The sequence below is a fragment of the Mastigoproctus giganteus genome, chromosome 2 (assembly GCF_048544385.1).
Source record: "Mastigoproctus giganteus isolate SK-2022 chromosome 2, ASM4854438v1, whole genome shotgun sequence".
Lineage (NCBI taxonomy): Eukaryota > Metazoa > Arthropoda > Arachnida > Uropygi > Thelyphonidae > Mastigoproctus > Mastigoproctus giganteus.
In genome coordinates this window covers 25,300,890-25,319,215 of record NC_143576.1, presented here as the reverse complement: position 1 = coordinate 25,319,215, position 18,326 = coordinate 25,300,890, and the positions used below count along the sequence as shown (strand labels likewise).

Below are 18,326 nucleotides of genomic sequence, written 5' to 3'. Positions count from 1 at the left end.
TCGCTCTCCGACCACATAATCAACAATGATTCACTGTGACGTCATTGTCTGCTAAGCCAATATTTTCCTCTGTGATTATTGTGTTTGTCCTGGGAGTGAATCATCTTCCAGATTATCCTTCCTTCCTGGTTACGATTTGCTCATTTGGATGTGACATAGAGTTGTCGACATACGACCTTTCCAGATGCCTTAACCCTATAAGAAATTGAATAACACTGCATTGCACTTGCTTTGATGCATTCGTCATTGTGAACGCCACTGTTTGCTGCTGCTGCTGCGTATCGCTCCCTGCGCATAGAGGACAGCCAATGTTTCACTGTTCATTAGTGAAGTGTTAGTTATTCAGGTGACTGAACTGCTCTCATTGCACGGGTGAGTCGTCGTGATTGGGGATTGAACCGACGCACCCTTAACGTTCTGTACAAACCAATCTTCTTTCCCTTCATAACGTATGGATCAGGGATCTGGTTTCGCAGGGCAACTTTTTACAACAACAAACGTAAATTGGGAACCATCCAGCGCACCATCCTACTTACTATTACAAGGGCATGCTGCACAGTTAGCAACCCAGCCCTTCAGGTTCTTGCGGGCGTCCTTCCGCTTGATCTGGAGGTTATTCGAAGGGGCCTCCACTACTGTCTATCCAGGGGTATACCAGCAACTATCCTTGGACACTCCATCAATAACCTGAATGAAATCAGGTAGGAAAAGAAACAAATTGCCATCCTACTACTTCAGACCTGGCAGGACAGATGGACTGCTACCGACAATGGCCAAATCACCAAGAAATTTATACCTTATGTGAATGCCGTATTTCCCAAATCTCCAAATTGGTTTTCTCCTGGTCTTTATACCACCTACCTCATTACTGGACACGGATCAATAAACCATAAACTAACATCCATGGGAATCATTGACAATCCCTACTGTGCATGTGGTGAAATAGAAGACTGGAACCATCTAGTATATACTGTCCACACCATGAGGACCTCCGCAGCATCCTGTTTATTCGTATACAAGATAACCCTCAAGGAAATGAACACTTATTCATCACAGAAGAAAACTACTACTATGAGTTTACCAAGTTTGCACAAGCCCTCTTCGCAAGACGGAGCACCCTATTGCCAACACAAAATAGGAACAACCCAAACATCTGATCCTTACCTAACTGGCGTATGGGCCACCTCATTCCTCAGTGGCAACTTGCACGCGGCTCTCTTGCTGTCTTATTTATCGTCCTTCCCGGGTTCCCCTTTCAACTGATGGCGCTTATTGCTCCATTGATAACCTGGAGAATGTCTTCGCCTACATCCTCCATATTTTTAGCTATACCCTCCTTTCTTGCGTACACTCTGTACTTCCCCGACTCTACCTTTTTTTTTTTTTTATTATTATTTTGTCTCCGTCCAGGAAGCCCTGGCGGAGACAAGCCAGAGAATAATGGGCAGACTGGCTACCTCCTAGTGGTGTGTGCGGGCAACGTGGAGTCCCACCAGGGTCCCTGCGGCCAAATGCCAGGACACACAACAGAACCTAACGCAATATGTCATATACAACACACAACACTTTTCTGGCATTTACAGTAGTACTGTATTCCTTCACAGCGAACATATGGCGCAGATGTGGGAAACCACAGGTGGCGCCTGACCCTAATACTATGTACACTATGTATATTTCTCTAGTTACCTGGTCTTGGCGCATTATAGCCTTAGTTGCTAATGCGCCAATAAAATCCAAACCAATATTTCTCTAGCTGCAGTTCTGGTTATGAAATGATCATTACTAGGAGAAAGGTAAGGTTCTCGTTTCTCCGGTGGGTTTCTACTGTGCCAAAACCCGATTAAACATACTATCGGTTTACACAGTCTAAAAATAATTTTGTTTATAATCCGGCACTATCACTAGGTCAAAGGAGTTTACAATTAATTATTTTGACTATGAATACAATCATTAACCGTATATTTAGTAGTCAAGAGAACTTGAACCACTGTCCACTCAAACAGGAGTGCATTACTGCACTCTTGCACTTGACTACAGACACAAGGCAACAGACATAATGGAAGGTAATGCCATTGAATATTATATCCTGGATAATTTAGCCATTCTATTAAGAACGGCCGAGTTAAATGGTGGCTCGTATCCATCTTGCGTAGAGCTGTGTGGGCTCATTAGCCAATTTGCATGTTGTGTGGGCTGAAAATCCTGCCCCACTCTGTCTAAGAGAGGCTAACTATATCCGGGACTGGATAAGATGTCGGAAATTGAACTCGGATTTCTCGAAACGAGGAAGGTAATGGATCGTGCCTGCTAGGCTGCCACGGAAAACTAGCATTTCATGATAATCCCAAGAAAAAAAAAAAACTACGGTATTCTAGCAACATGACTTCAGTTTTTATTTTGAGCCAAGATAAAAAAAAAAAAAAAAAAAAAGGACAGAAGAGTTTATATTAATTGTTTTTCACAATGAATGCAATCAATAACTCAGACACGCGACTTTGAACAAGTTCCATTCAAAGTGCAAAGTACACCCTCGTGCCTGACTACTCGGCTATGTCGGGACTCATTTAAGCAATGAACTATCAGTATATTACATTCTATGGCTGATTTATCATTTTGTGATGAAACACCCGAGTTTCCAAGAGAAGAAACACGCAGTTTTCTCTCAGTCTCCAGACAGGAGAGGGTTACATGGACCTTTTCCACAAGGTGTGGAAGGGCAGTGATCTTAATTCCTATGTTGGTCACCTTGGGGTTTGGAAGCCCAAGGAACACTGAAGCTGAAATATAATATCTGTAGCCTTAATTCGTACACCCTCGTGCTTACTCCCTTATACTTCATCTTTCACGCCCTTATTTTCGTCAGATTTCTGACGAAAATAAGGGAGTGAAGGATGAAGAAAAGTTAAATTCCTTGCGTTTTGAATTAAAATGAACGGATGCTTGGAGTTGTTATAATGCCTATCACTTTTTTTGTGTAATGTATATTCCTCATGTATTATGTGTTTGTTTAATGTTTTCTTGATCAGCTTGTTCCATTTATGGACCACACATTACATTCTGAATCACAATTCATGTTTATGTGCATGGCTTTCAGCAGAAGTCTAATTTGGTTTTGCTCACCAGTTTCGTTAGCCACTCTATTTGCAAATCTTTCTCTATCAAGCTCACGTCGTCTATCTGTTTCTTCCTATCTTGCAATCCTTCGACCATTTGCTTTACTTTCAGCTTCTTTTCTTCTTTTTTCATCTATACAGGTGAAATAAGAAGAAAAGCGGCTGAAACATCTTTTTCATCACTCTACCGAGCTATGTATTGCTTCTTTCGTTCTTTATCTTGTCGGCGACATCTTTAAGAAGCAGTTTCTTCTCGCATTTTCTATTTTCTAAAAATTAAAAAATAAACTAATTTTTAAAATCAGTCGGAAAATTTTACTGCGAGTTCTCAGTTTTACTGCTAAATAAAACCAATTGCAAAAGGAACCAGGTCAAAAACTCGTTTAGTGTTTCAGTTATTCAAGTTCAAAGGTAGTTCTGGACAGATTCTTTAGTCGTGATACAAGAATTTTAGAATTTATGGGTTCACGAGGGTGAATAGTTACGGTTTTAGTACAGTAAGACACCAGTGCACCCGCCTCAGTGTAAAGAACCGTGGGATAAGTTGGGCAAAGCAGTGGATAAAAACCATTCTCATAAGAATGGTAGATAGCTAATGAGATCACAATGCCGATGTGCGTCTTGAATAACCTTTTTGGTTGCAGTATAATTTAAACCAAATTTTATAGTGCATAGGAATTGATATTAGGCCTGGCAGAGATGCTCGTTTTTATTTCAACTATCATGAAACCCCGATGACTGACATTCTAATTATAAGCACTATCCATTTGGATAGTGGATTGGAGTTTACACTCTGATCCATCACCAGATTTAAAGTATATGCGAGTATATAGAATAAAACTTTCACTTTTTTTATATAAAGTACATATAAAAATATTATTTTTCTGGTGGTCATTATTTTAAGCGATCGTGCTTTGCTTATCAAATTTTATTTGGCTCTAATATTCAAATAGAAAGAATGCAATGCTTTGTTAAAGTAACGTTAGATCCACTCTCTCTCTTCTGATTGAGCAACGTAGATATGAAATGATGGGGTTACTGGGAATTACAGCTGGAAGAGATCTTTGGAAAGGGCCAATGAAGCCATAATCTTAAAAATAGCGATTGCAGCTTAACACAAGCAATGGATAATGCTTATGGCAACATTACAGTAAAAGAATGGTTGTGCGATAGATGTAAATAACTATAATATTGTTACCTATTTAGGAGGCGAAATTTTCAGGTTTAACTATCGATACAAAATCCATCGCAGTCAACACAGCATCACTTCTACATTGAGATTTGCCTAGTGTTTTATGATCCAAATTTTCTCGAAGTTTATGGTATTGTTCGATAAACTTCGACTACCCTTACCGGTATATTCAATTTTTCAGAATATTGTATAAAGCTCATTCGAAGTAAATTCAATAGAAAACAGCAACTTTTATACCCTTGTTAAGGATATGTCATAATTATGTGTTGCAAATTTGATCGTCTTTCGCTCATAGGCGCGTTAGCATATATGCATAATACATCTATTGTCTTCACTATGTCCGTCCGCATGTAACAACTGAACGGATTTTCATGAAATTTTATATTTGGGCTTTTTACAAATATTTTTCGAGACATTCCAAATTTCATTAAAATCGAACCAATGTGGATAGATTTTCATGAAATTTCATATTTGGGTTTTTTAGAACGATTTTTCGACCTTCGCAAATTTCACTAACATCGGATCAATAGACATCCGTCAATTATTATTTATTTATTTTATTATTATTAGTTTATTATACATATCACGTAGGCTACCGTATATTGCACCTGTAGCACTGGATATGTTCGTTGCCATGAGCTGGTTGGAAGAATGAATGGGCAATGTGGCGGATGTGCAGAAACGAAATTTTCTTGGTGTGCATAAAAGTCGCTGCTTTTTCTCATTTTTTATTACAAATTCTGAATTATTATTACTTGCTGATGCGCCTGAAATATAACGCACTGCCTATTTATTTATTTATAATTTTTTTTGAAGGCTTACGAATGTGTTCTGCGATTGGCAAGAAATTTTAATCTTCCCTACAATCCAGCGATAATGTTACAAAAAGATCCACTTCTTCAGAACTCTTTCCATGCACCAAGAACTTCCACAAGGAGACATTTACGGATTATCACGTCATAAGGCTTAACCTTTCACTGCCACATCTTTCATCCGAGCTGAACGACTTTTGCCCATGGTTACCAGACGTCCTCGTGGATTTTACACTTGCGTCCTAGTTTTTTGTAATTTTAAAAAAATTATCTCATCATAAAATGCATTTTCATTAAATATTCTGTGCGTTGCACCTTCGGTCAATAAAAACAACGTGCTGGTTCCATTAACTGGACTGTATTATCTCAAAATTACACAAGTGGACTGTACCATCATCATTTGTCTAAATTAATAAAATTGATTATTTGAACAATTTATGAATTTATTGAATTTGTTTCTGAGAAAAAGAAAGATAATTGGGAAAACTTATTAGTCGAAAGTGAGCTGAATATTTTAATCAGTGCAAGAGTTTCGAGGTATGTTCTCAGCTTTTAAAAATTGCTCAATATACATTTTCTGTTTTTCCACAATGGGAACGCAGAGCGTGTATTTTCATTAATTAGCAATCAATGAGCAACATTAGAAATAAAATGGAAACAAATACTGTGAATAGTATTTTGTTGTTTACTTAATGATACGCTTGAAAATATTTCTTGTGGAAAAAAAGCTAAGATAGTACACAGCGAAAAGCTTACCCTTGTTTCTCCAGAGGTATCGTAAGATCCACCTTCTCTCCAACGACACTGAGAGCTGAGCAACCAAAGTTCAAAGTTAAATTCTGGCGGGCACGTTTTGGGGAATTAGCTGCGTTCAGATTGAGGTTGAGATTAAGTTGCGGTCTAGCAGGTGGACCTATTGTCGAAAAAAATGATTAAGAATATATAAGAAAATGCTAAATAAAATAAATTTAATTATAAATGTAATTTGATTAACTTAGAGTGCTAATCAGAGTGCTATGGTGACAGTGGAAGATGAGCTGACAGAAGAAATTATGATAAAGAGAGATGTTCGATATGGTGCATTCTATCTCCATTACTGTTCAATCTGTGTTCTGAAAAAATTATGAAGGAGGCATTGGAAGACAGAGCAGAAGGAATTGTTTTAAATGGAGTAGTCATCAATAATATTCGCTATGCCGATGATACAGTTATCATTGCTGGAAGTGATTCTGATCTTCAAACGCTCATGGAAATAGTTAATGCAAAAAGTAATAAGATAGGTCTTCGGATAAACCCAGTAAGACTAAATGGATGGTAGTTGGAATTATACAAATCTTACACTTATGGTCAATGGGAGACTGATTGAAAAAGTCAACAGTTATGTCTATTTAGGAAGCGCAATTAATGATAAAGGGGATGATTCAACTGAAATTAAAAGAAGAGTTGAAATAGCAAGATATCAACCTTTTGCAAAATGAAAGGTGTTTTATGTAATCTGAAATTGGATCTAAATCTTCGACTACGAGTAATGGAATGCTACATCTGGTCCACACTACTCTATGGTTGCGAGACATTAAAGAAACAAACAATTAAGAAATTGGAGGCATTCGAGATGTACACGTATAGAAGAATATTACATATTCCATGGAAAGCTAAAGTTGTAAAGTTACAAATTTCCTTTCTCTGCTGACTGGTCTCAAGTCAGCAGAGCAAGGAAATTGCTGTCTCTAATCAAGAAACGAAAAACTTCTTTTTTTGGTCACATTATGAGACATCAAGAAGAATATGCAGTGCCACAAATCATTCTGACTGGAAGAATCAATGATGAGAGGAAGAAGAAGAATATCATGGCTGGATAATTTGAAGGAATGGACAGGCAAAATTGTGGAACAGTTGTTTCATGATGTTTACAACAGATGCTGATGGCCAACCCAAGATGGGATGGCAACCTACGATGATGATGATTAGCTTAGAATATTTATGGTATAATAAATATATCTGTTTTACCAAATAAGTCCCGATTTAAACTGTGGCGGTTCATAAAATTTTATTGGTATAGCCTGGAAAGTTACAATAAACGGTTGTTTGTTGTTGAATATATTAACTTTAAGGAAACTAACTGGAATCAATATAGGTTCACTACTGGGAAATCCTGTGAAGATTGTCTAGTGGCGTTTCGAACGCATATTGAGAATTCTACATCCAAATATGAATTAGCAATGTACATTGGTTTCGAAGGGCATCTGATACAGTTTGGTGGGAGGCAGCGACGGTTCAATTAAGAAAGGCTGATTGTTCCAAGGAATTATATATGCTTTTCAACAGTTACTTTTCAAATAGATATGCGCTAGTGAGGTCCAAGCACTTTGAGCTACGAAAACAGGTTGTGAGAAGGTGTCCTCAAGGCTCTGTCTTGGGACCCCTTATTTGGAACCTAGTCTTACAGAATTGGTTGGTTCGCACGTTCCCTAACTGTAAGGTGCTGGCACTTGCAGATGATCTGGCGACTATAATTGCAGGACGATCTCGCTCACTCTTAGAACAGAGCTAGTAGTGTGCTGACAGACATAAGTTCTTTGGCTCAAAGCTATAAGCTTGCTATTAGTCCTTACAAAACTAAAATGATGCTACTTAAAACAGCTTTGGATATAAATCGACCTCCTCAGATCAAGTTGAATGGTGTTCAGTTACCTATGGTCCTTGATACCAAATACACGGGAATTATTGTGGACAGTAAGTTATAATTTCACCAGCACTTATTACATTTAAGCAATAAAATCAGGAATTTTTCTGGTGCTATCATTAGAATTTCAAAGTCTGACTGGGGCCTAACACATAAAACACTGTTTCTGTATTACAAGGAAATATTCCTTCCTATAACTACGTACGCTGCAGGATCCTGGTTCCATAGAGTTAAAATAGCTAGGTCTCGGGCTAAACTAAATTCTATACAGCGCATCATGCTTCTTGGTATTCTAAGAGTGTGCAGAACGGTGTCCACTGCCGCGCTACCCTTGGATCTACATTTGTTGTATCGTGCTTTTTGCTACCGTATTAAGAGGGAAATTCCTACAGAATTTTTTGGTATAGAGATCAATATTCGCTCTGACTGTAGAGGTGAAAAGAAAAGATGTACGAATGAAGTAATTAATTTATGGCAGACAAGGTGGGATACCATACCTACTGGAAGAGCGACCAACTTGTTTATCCCGAATGTGACTTTCCTCAATGATAAAAAAGTTCGCAATTGGTTTACACCTAGTGTACAGTCGTCATTTTTGTTAACAGGGCACGGGTCAATGAATAAGAAATTATATGCATTAGGACTAAGTAACACGGACTTTTGTTTTTGGGGGGCCAGGGAAGGCTGGCAGCACATACTATATGATTGTCGAATATATGACAATGCCAGAACAGCGATACGTGAAATTCTTGACAGTATAGCTTCAGGACAAGAAGCTATATTTTTAAGAGTCCTTAGTAAGTTTCAGGTGTTCCAGGTATTTGATAAAGAAGTGTTTGAACTAAGGAAAAGTTTGATTCCAGTGATACGAGATTTATAGGCGGTATCGATATGTTGTCATGCTGCCGTTTTTAATGGTTGCACAACTGGAAGATGTACTCTTCTTTTTTCTCTCTCCCCTCTCTTTCGGTTTTTTTTCCCTTCCTTTCGGTCCCCCCCCCCTCTGGAGTGGGCCCCAGAGAGGGATTTTTTTTTGTCTCATACTCTGAGACCATAGATTTCCCATCTACTGGAATTGGCCCACCTTCCCATGGTGTAGACGAGTACCCAGAATCATCTCTCCTGGTGACTGATGCTTCTGGGTAGCCAAGCGGCCAGAACATTACAACAGAACACGCACATAATACACAGAAACCTACACCAACACATTTCTGGCCCTTTTACAGTGGTTCTATTCTTCACTGAGATACGAGACGGAGTTGAACAGACGTTCTAGGAGCCACTCCTTACATAAACACATTTCCATAACTGGAATCAAAATTTGAAGTACTTTAGTTGTCGTTTAGACTTTTATTAAAGTAGCTAAATGGGCATTATTAGGAACAGTGGATTCTAAATAAGGCGTAGGGTGTCTTTAGATAAGATTCTAAGTCTCTCTCTCTTTCTCTGTTTTTTTTTTTTTTTACCCTCATTTTCACTTTTCAGGGTTGAAAGTTTGAAATTAAGGTAACATTGATAAATGCAAGGCACTGCATTTCAGCAGTAATAATCCCAGAATTACATACCAAATGAGGTGATTATTCTGCTGTATAAGGCAATGGTTAGACTGCATCTTGAGTACTGCATACATGTCTGCTGGCGTAATATTAGGAAGGATATATAATTATTGGAACGGTGCGGAGAAGAGCAACAAGATTAGTCAGGAGCGCAAGAGAGCATTCTTACGAAGAAAAAAACTTCAATGAAGTTTAAATGGGTTGAGTAAACTAAGTTCTGATGGTATCCTTGACATTCTTTGTGTTTGTAGGATAATGAATACAAGAGGATATAAATTTAGATTGGAAAAGGACAGTTGCCGGAAAGATGTGCAAAAATTTGCTTTCAGCCAAAGAAGAATACTGATCGTTGAACAAACTTCTATCTAAAGTCCTTCCCCCCCAATCCCTATAATCATATAGTGACTGACTTTTTCGGAATATTTTATGACTAAAGTAGTCGCGTATCGACTACTTTAGTTACGATCTTTAAAGCCCGAGGAAGTTTGATAGTCTAAGTTTAAAAATTATTATAGGTATTGTTTGTTAACATTATATTCCAGTAGGTATCCCGGAATTTGCCAGAAATCTGATCCTCACTTTTGGCTTCCAGCTATTAGTTCACTCTAGTGATAATTCAGTAATCCTTCATTTTGACATGATGGATTTGTGTTAAAAAGGAAAAGGGTTGCTCCTCCTACTGAACAGGAACTTCAGCTCATCAATAAACATGAAGTGGTAAAGTATAAGTAGTAAATATTTATTATTTTCCCCGTAACTCTGTTTTCAAAAAGACCTTAGTCTTGACAACCGCAGGTGGCCCTTTTCAGATCAAAACAGTCAGCATTGTGTGTTAATAAATATTTTTGTTAATAAATAAACAAAAATAATAATAAAAATTACTTCATTAATACAGCAGTTCTGTTCAGCAAGGTAAAATTATAGGAAAATAAAATAATCAGAATTGTAACTTTTACTTTTCTTAATTTTCCCTCTAAAGAGAATTTAAACAAAAGGTTTCCCAATGCTAATGAGGAAACGTTAATTTCTTTTAAGGGTGAAGAATAAAACAGACCATCAGTCGATAGATGTCATTTGTTCGTTCAAGTACTTAATGCTCTATCTCTTGACAGCATATCTTTCGCTGGGATTGCTTTTACAGGTCCCTGTCCAATCAACAGATATACTGAAGTTAGCTTAACGATGATTAAGATGCCTCACCTTGCCTTCTTAAACTAATTCAGTCTGTTCATTCAACAATCTCTTGAAATAGAAAAGTTGCACATTTTTTCTCTTGCGCTCTCCAATACTAATTGCATTTTATAAATTTCAATTATAATCTTAAATAATGAAAACACACACAAGAGAAAGATGGCGTACTAAATTTAGGTAACTTCAGAATGCTGAAAACATTAGCATCGTCCAGGTTCTCAAGAAGAATAGATAGCGTGAGGAAGTTAACAATGAAGACAAAAGGAAGCGTAAAAACACCTCGTTTTTCCCTTTGGAGGGAATCAAAAGGAAATTTAGCTGCTATAATGAGCCAAGTGATTACCGCACACATGGGTAAATTGTAGCATTCATCGAAGAAGTCACACTTTACTTAGGTCGTTGCTTAGCAAAGATGAGTCGACATGAAGTCGTTGTAATCAATGCTGCAATGACAAAATCAATGACGAACCACTGCGCCTCTCACCGAGAGATATGTCGCACTTGTTTGGCTTGCCAGAGAGTGTGCAAGATTCTTGGTCAACAGAGAAAATAGAAATCTTCAGATCGATTTCCATGTTACAAAGGGAATGCATTCTCTTTGTAATACGTTTGTACATTGCAAAGGCAGAAATGTCGAAATTAATATTTGATGTGCTGACAAGTGAAAGAGGGGAACCCAAAGTAGCAACCAGAAGTTATTTTCAGTACGAAAATAATCTCCTTTCTCGTCTTCCTTCTATTCAAACGTGTACATGCTCAGTAATGTAAAATCGTTATCCTCGAAATGTCACTTTGTAATGGCGATGTGTCAAAAGTAACTTGGGTAACAGAGTAATTAATAAATTCTGTTTTGTCACACAGGAAAATCAGAACAAACTCGATACACTTTCGTGATAGTAATGACACAAGACAAGACTTTCCTTTCGTTCAGATATTTTGAAAGAAAATGAACTTCAGTTACAAGAACTGTGCACTAGACATCATTTTCCCAAATATCGATTTTAGGCGCATTTCACAATAATGTGGCACTGTAGTCTCGTATTTGTTCAACAGTGGCTCCATTGTACAAGCATGGACATGTATTTTGATGAAATTAATACCTGGAAGCTGCCAGCCAATAATATCCATCAACAAATTAATTTTAACACACACAGCACAAATTAGTGTTGTTCTTTCTTTTTAATATTAAATACAGGCGTACTTTGCCTACATTGGAATTAATCATCCTGATTCAACAACGAAACATTGCTGACCAATGTTCTTGCATGAAAAATACGCCTTTTTGTGCGTTTTAATTAATATATTTGTATAAGATGCCGAGAGCATTAAAAAGACAGCAACCAACCACGACAGTGAGGAGCAAATGGATATTCCGAATATACCAAAAGGAAGTACTACTGATTGAAAGCAACTTGGAGAAGACTCGTCAGAAACTAATTCTGGATTAAGATAATCAACCTCTCGCACCACTTAAATATAAGTCCTGTTTCCATTTCGAGCATTACAGTATACTTGTATGAAACGTGCCTATCTATGATATGCAGTTCACTTTCCATCTTTGTTTTTAAACTGGAGGGTGAGAAACATTCTACACACAGATATATGACAAAAATCATATCACAACCTTAATGCATGGTGCTTCAATTTTCGAACTGTACTTGTTTTCTTAGCCGAAACTGTCTCCCCTCTTCCACCCATACTAAAATTAACTTCTGAGCCCTGTAAGCGCAGAAGTTTTACCTCACCGAGACTCACTGCTTTTATGGACCACATTCTTCATGGCGTTGTAAAAGCTTAAACGTAGACATGTAGATATATGGAAGAAACGGCAAACATAAATAAAATAACCGAGTTATCTTTTCAGGGAGAAAGAAAACGGCAAGATGTCAGTGTCGTAGCTCTAGGAGATTACTTTAAGACATATGGAGTATTATCCCAAAAGTCCAAATGCTGCGTGTTCTTGGAAGTCAAATACGCTATGACTGAATGATTAAACAGCTAGCGGATGGCCCGCCATATCTTAAATAAAAATGCATTGCATTGCATTGCCTTCAATAAACATCCAACATGTGGCGGATGCTGCTCGGTCAGTTACTTGGGAGTTTTTTCCTCCTTGCTGCTTCTACTTTCAACCACACTCTTTCAATTTTTCGCTTTATTCTTTCGCCACTCCACCGAGCATTTCTCATAATTACTCGTGCTTCATGTTGTTCGGAGTTCGCTCAGACACGGGATTATGAAACTCCCTCTTGCAGCAGATGTTAAAAGTAGCGAGCAAAAGTCTCATTAGGAGTTAGGGCGTTGCTAGACTAGCAAGGATCACACTGGGAATGCAGTAGTACATGCGTTTGAGTTGACTGTGGTTCGAGTTTACACGATTGCTAAATGCGGTTAATGATTACATTCTTCTCAAAATGACTAATTGTAAACTCATAATCTTACATAGTCGTGCCGGAGTATAAACAAAATATTCGGTCCTCCTTAGTGTACGAAGAGCGAAGCCTTCGTACACTAAGGAGGACCGAACAGAAAAATGGGATATCCAGTGTGCAGCAAATGACATCTGAATTCGACCAAGTCCAGAACTGTCTTATTTCAGCCCGACCATGAGGAGAGAATTAAATAAATTAGGTATTGGCAGTTGCCTACCTAATTGGAAGCCACTTGTTTCAGAGATAAACAGAAAAATCCGCTTGCAGTACTATTCAAATTCAGTTAAATGCACTACTTGTAATCACGCAAAGAAGTGTTTAGATACAGCACTGGGTTTTAGCGCCAAAAATCGCCTTCGGCAACAGCTTTTAATGGAAACAAATCTTTTGAAATACTTGCTGAATTTAAGTAATAAACCGAGCCACATGATCAGTGAAATAAAATTCATATCAAAAATAAACGAGAAAAACCACAAATTCAGAAAAAACTCATCTTCACTAGAGCTGAAAAGAAGTAGGACCGATCTCAGTCTCTATAGAGTTTACTCTCCGATTTAGATTAAACTTTAATACTTCAAAATGTTCATCAAAGCCTTTCATATAGCCGAGTGATCATTTGCCAGTGCAGTAGCAGACGCGTTTTAATTGACCGCGGTTCGAGCCTATGTGACTGTCAAATACGGTAATTTAGTGTAATTGTTGTCAAAATAATTAGTTGTAAACTCGCTTGGCTTTATATTAGTGTCAGAGTATAAATAGAACATTGTATTGTTTCTGAATAACATGCTGCTATAGTTTCTTTTTTTTTTTTTTTTTTTTTTTTGACCCTTACTTTTAGTCCTTGGATAACATACGTACATCGACGTAAATTTACACATATCGAGATCGAACCCATAGCTACTATAAGAAGAACAGAGCCCACTGTTAAGATGTGCAGCTGGTAAACAGGCTTTAATGAAATTGTAAACCCCTCTGGCCCCGGCCGTCTAGAGTCTAAACGGAAATTTATTTATTTATTTATTTAAAACGACATACCTCTGGAATACGGAGGTTTTATACTGAATTTCCCGCGAGAACGCTAGTATTTCGGTTGCCTTTCATATTTTGACGCTTTGTCTTGCCAAATATTCAACATCCGATCGTTAAACTTGCGTATGTGAATAGACGACTAGCACTTTCGCATAGGACTGCAATTTGAACAGATTAAGAAAACAGGGCAGGCCACGAATCTGTTAATGCACCTTTCTCGGTGCCAGACCAAAAAAAAAAAAAAAAAACACCCACACAACCAGCTAAATGGTATTGTTCCAATTCCACAATGCCCTTGTTGGGATTTCGAAGACTAATAAACGTAGAAATACAAGGAGCTGGACAAAAGGAAGCACCAAAAGTACTCCTGAGCTCGATTTATGCTTTTACCATACAATCTTGATAATCTTTTCGTAGGAACTCATGAATTAGACTAAAAAAAAAAACATCACATCTTAAGGAATATCTGAAAGTGCATTTTTCATGTGACTGTTGCCAGCAGAGGGCTGCTTACTTGATCGTGGTTGAATGGTTATAACTCGTGAAGAGGAGGATGAGATACAAATAGTACAATATAATGTACTGAACGCCACGGTTTTCTTCGTTTTTTTATTGGAAACACTGTCGTTATGGTAACGTTTATACGAAGCACATATGCTGATAACGATCGTTCTCCCATTTCGTTTAGCTGCCTCCTTCAAATAAAAGTAACCGCATATCCATAAAGATTTCAAATGTCTAATACGACAGCCATTCGTTACAAACTTCGCTGGCTTAAGTTTCGAAACGCGGCTCTTTGCATTTTTCTTTTCTTCGGGCAATTCGTCGATATTAACGGCAGCTGTGCAATTGGTCTACGAGACATAACGAAACGCTTCCAACTACCTGGCAGGAATGAAGGTGGGGTGGAGGGGGGTTGGAACTTCATGCACAGTTGCAATGAGTATCGACTATTGTAGGCTCCACGATTCCTGCAGGCTGCAGCAGCCTATCTCAACTATTCGACAGTTGGAAGCAGCAACTATGAGGGCAGGTGGTCATATTTTATGTACTGTTGACGTCTGAAGTTACGGCAGCAATTGACCTGGCGCCGGATTGAGGTTCATCTTGAGAGGGGGGAAAAAAGAAAACAATCGCAAACAGAATTTAACTAGTGCCCATCTCTTAAAGAAGTTCAAGAATATTTATATTCGCCATTTGATGCAATCAATCTTAAACTTACATAATCGACAGAATAAAAAAGAAAGAAAGAAAATATTATATACGCATCATAAGATTCAAGGGATATTTGCAAAACTGCAGAAAAATTAAATACATTTCTACCGTGCGAACACGTTTTCATACCATACATTTATACCATTTTTTTATCAGGATGATGCCCGGGATTTAATGTCAAAACTAAAAGAAAAAAAATCTCCTGTCGCGGAGAGAAGAAATCACTAACCTACTCCCATGTAGCGTTGGACTTATCTTTCTTTTTTATATAACCAACGTAAAAAGAGTAAAATAAGATAGTATAATTACATTCATAATGAAAGAATTAGTTATAATTACACACATGAAATAATACCATAGCATATGCGAAAAAGGAAGATGGAATAATAGAGAGAGAGAGAGAGAGAGAGAGAGAGAGTGTGTGTATATAATAATACTTGAATTGAGGTGAAACTTTCAAGGAAACAAAAGTATGGTACGTTCATGTACCATTCCTTCTTGATTCATTTAAGGTGACAATGACGGCAGATCTGAATACTGGAACTAACAGAGTTCTTGTGTGAAGTGCTTATTTGAAAACTGTGTGACCCTATGAATCAAAAGGTGCATCAGCGACGGAGGAAACGATTAGTAACCAAAGGGGGAGCGTTCTCAACAAGGAACTGATGTGACGCATACACTTTATCTGATGCGAACATATCAGTAGTTCATATCACATGGATGAGCACAGTCATTTTGAGGAACTACAAATCTGTTCTGTTCTATATACTCCAGCGGTATGCGCCACCACACAGTTTCCAGATATTGGGGGCTGAGTTGACAAGAAGGGTAAGCATTTATAATAACTAACTCTCATGTTATTTTCGCTCTCGAACCCAGAAAGCTTTTTCTTCTTTTTTTTTTGTAAAGGGGAGGATGTTGGTTTTTGAAAGCTATCAATGAAAGAAGCCAGAATTCCTCTTCTTATAAGGGCCTAAAAGGTTACTGCGAACCCCCATATTTCCACTGCTTTCAGTAAGGCTCTGGACTGCTGAAGTTTCAGTTGTCGTGAGTTCCGGTACCCAGAGCAGCTGTTTCAGCTATTATTTCAAGGGGAACATCTTTGTGAGTAAACATTCTGTGGGGTGGAATACGATATTCAGATCCTTATTGGTATTTGCATCCTAGAGAAGGTATGGCATAACTTGCAAGTTACTGCAGGTTGCTGTTGATACTCGCAGTGTTATCGATGTATTATATGCGTGATATACTTAGATATTTTTTCTAGTAAGACGATATGGGAGCAGGTGTACTATAAAGAGAAGCCCGGAGAACTTCGCTTTCTGGAGCAACCACTTTAACACAGTGAGCAAAGGTTTATCCTTGAGCATAAACCAGAAGTGCTCTCTTGGGAAGAAGAGATTTTCGAAATGCGAGTCAGAAAAAGTTTTTTCGCAATATGACAAGTCAGTGGATGTTTCTAAAATACTGATTTCACTTTTGCTTGTGCGATACTTTGATGCATTTTGTGATTCATATAAAATATGTCCATTCATTTGAATTAATTTTAATAATACCGTTCTTTAGAAAGTTACTTAAATTAGTCTATAAGTGGGTATATTTTATATGTATCAGTCTATCTGTCTTATTTATTTATACCTTAATGCTATTGATGTTGTTTACAATTATACGTATCTTTATACGCATATGAAATTTGATATTAAGTATAATTTTTAGATTAATGGATATTATGCGGATTAAAAAAACTAACGTTAATATCGCCATTATCAATCCATTCGTCGACATGGGCAAGCCTCCATACTCGTCAGGGGCTTTGAGCGGAGAACTGACCTAACGAAATGAATAGGTCAACATATCTATTTCTTGTTGTCTTAATAAAGTTTGTGTGTGTAAAATCATTGACCAGAACTATTGGTTGAATGGTAGCAGCACTCCCCCCCAGTTTTATTAGTTTCCAATTCGTAATCACCTGATTTGCATATAATCGATTTTTGGTCATATGCTTCGGACCTCACACCTTAAATTGCGACTGTTTCAATTCCATTCATGATTTTCTTAAAAAAAAAAAAAGTGAACGGTATTTGGACAACAGCGAAAGAAAATATTGAAGATCATATCGCATTACTTCCAAGTAACATACAGAGATTTTTTTTTCGTTAGTGCAAAGCAGGCTTCGCAATCCCTTAGAAAGCCTTGTATTTTGAGCTCATAATTGACTTGATGACAATACAGTTACTCCCTACAACCCTTACTGCATATTATCATCTATCGGCCGTTTGCTGACAACAGTGGCAGTCTCCATCTATTATCTAGTTCGAGTTTCTTGTCTTGACAACTGCTCTGGCCATTCGATGTCAGGTCAGATAGATAGCGGATGTAGTGTTAATGGGCTGGCTCGAGCACTTGTTGAGGAATTTGTTTGGGCTATAAGGCATTAAAATAAGGTGCAACTGAAGATCAAATTTCGTTTCTTTGTCATCACGCTTTGGCAAGTGGCAATTGCGGTTATTCGCTTGGCTGCGATGGACATAAATCAGAAATTGAGAAGCTATTGGTTCACATTTTCACGAATAACTGTTATTCCGAACCGGTGGGATATACGTAAACACTATTTTAAGGCATAAAGTGATCTAATTTAAAAAAGAAGGAAGTGCAATTAAAGTATATTACAAAAGAACGCAGTGCAACCTTTGCACTGTCTCAAAGATGTGTTGTATCAAAGTACAGTCAGTTGTTGTTATTTGGTTTTTAGGAGCATTAGCAACTAAGGCCATATTGCTCCGGGGATGTGCGGTGGTCATTCCCTGACCTTTCCGCATCCTCCGTATTTGGTGGTGACGGGCTCGAACCCCGGTCTAATCAAGGAGCGTGTAAGTACAGTCATTCGACTCGATCAATTGATAGAGGCCACTGCTCCACTTTGGGGTTTTGTTCTTCTTTACGTAAACCAGAACTGCAATTGTGGTTATTCATGGAAAGTGAGTTGCATTTGGAAACTGGTATAGTCAAAATTAATCATCACAACTATCAAGTAAACGTTGTTTACTTTATAATTGTGACATATGAATTTTTTGTCAAGTTTTCTTATTTTAATATTTTGTCA

At 37.7% G+C, this 18,326-nt stretch overlaps 1 protein-coding gene across 2 annotated transcripts in view; it reads right to left on the bottom strand.

Annotated features, from left to right (window-relative positions):
* Positions 1-18,326, bottom strand: part of LOC150089225 (uncharacterized) — an 820,044-nt gene that overhangs the window by 40,724 nt on the left and 760,994 nt on the right. For both annotated transcript variants that reach the window (XM_090390383.1, XM_090390382.1), the window contains exon 5: positions 5,874-6,030. In XM_090390383.1, the coding sequence (XP_090246509.1) occupies positions 5,874-6,030 (157 nt within the window). The remainder of the gene's footprint in view (positions 1-5,873; positions 6,031-18,326) is intronic.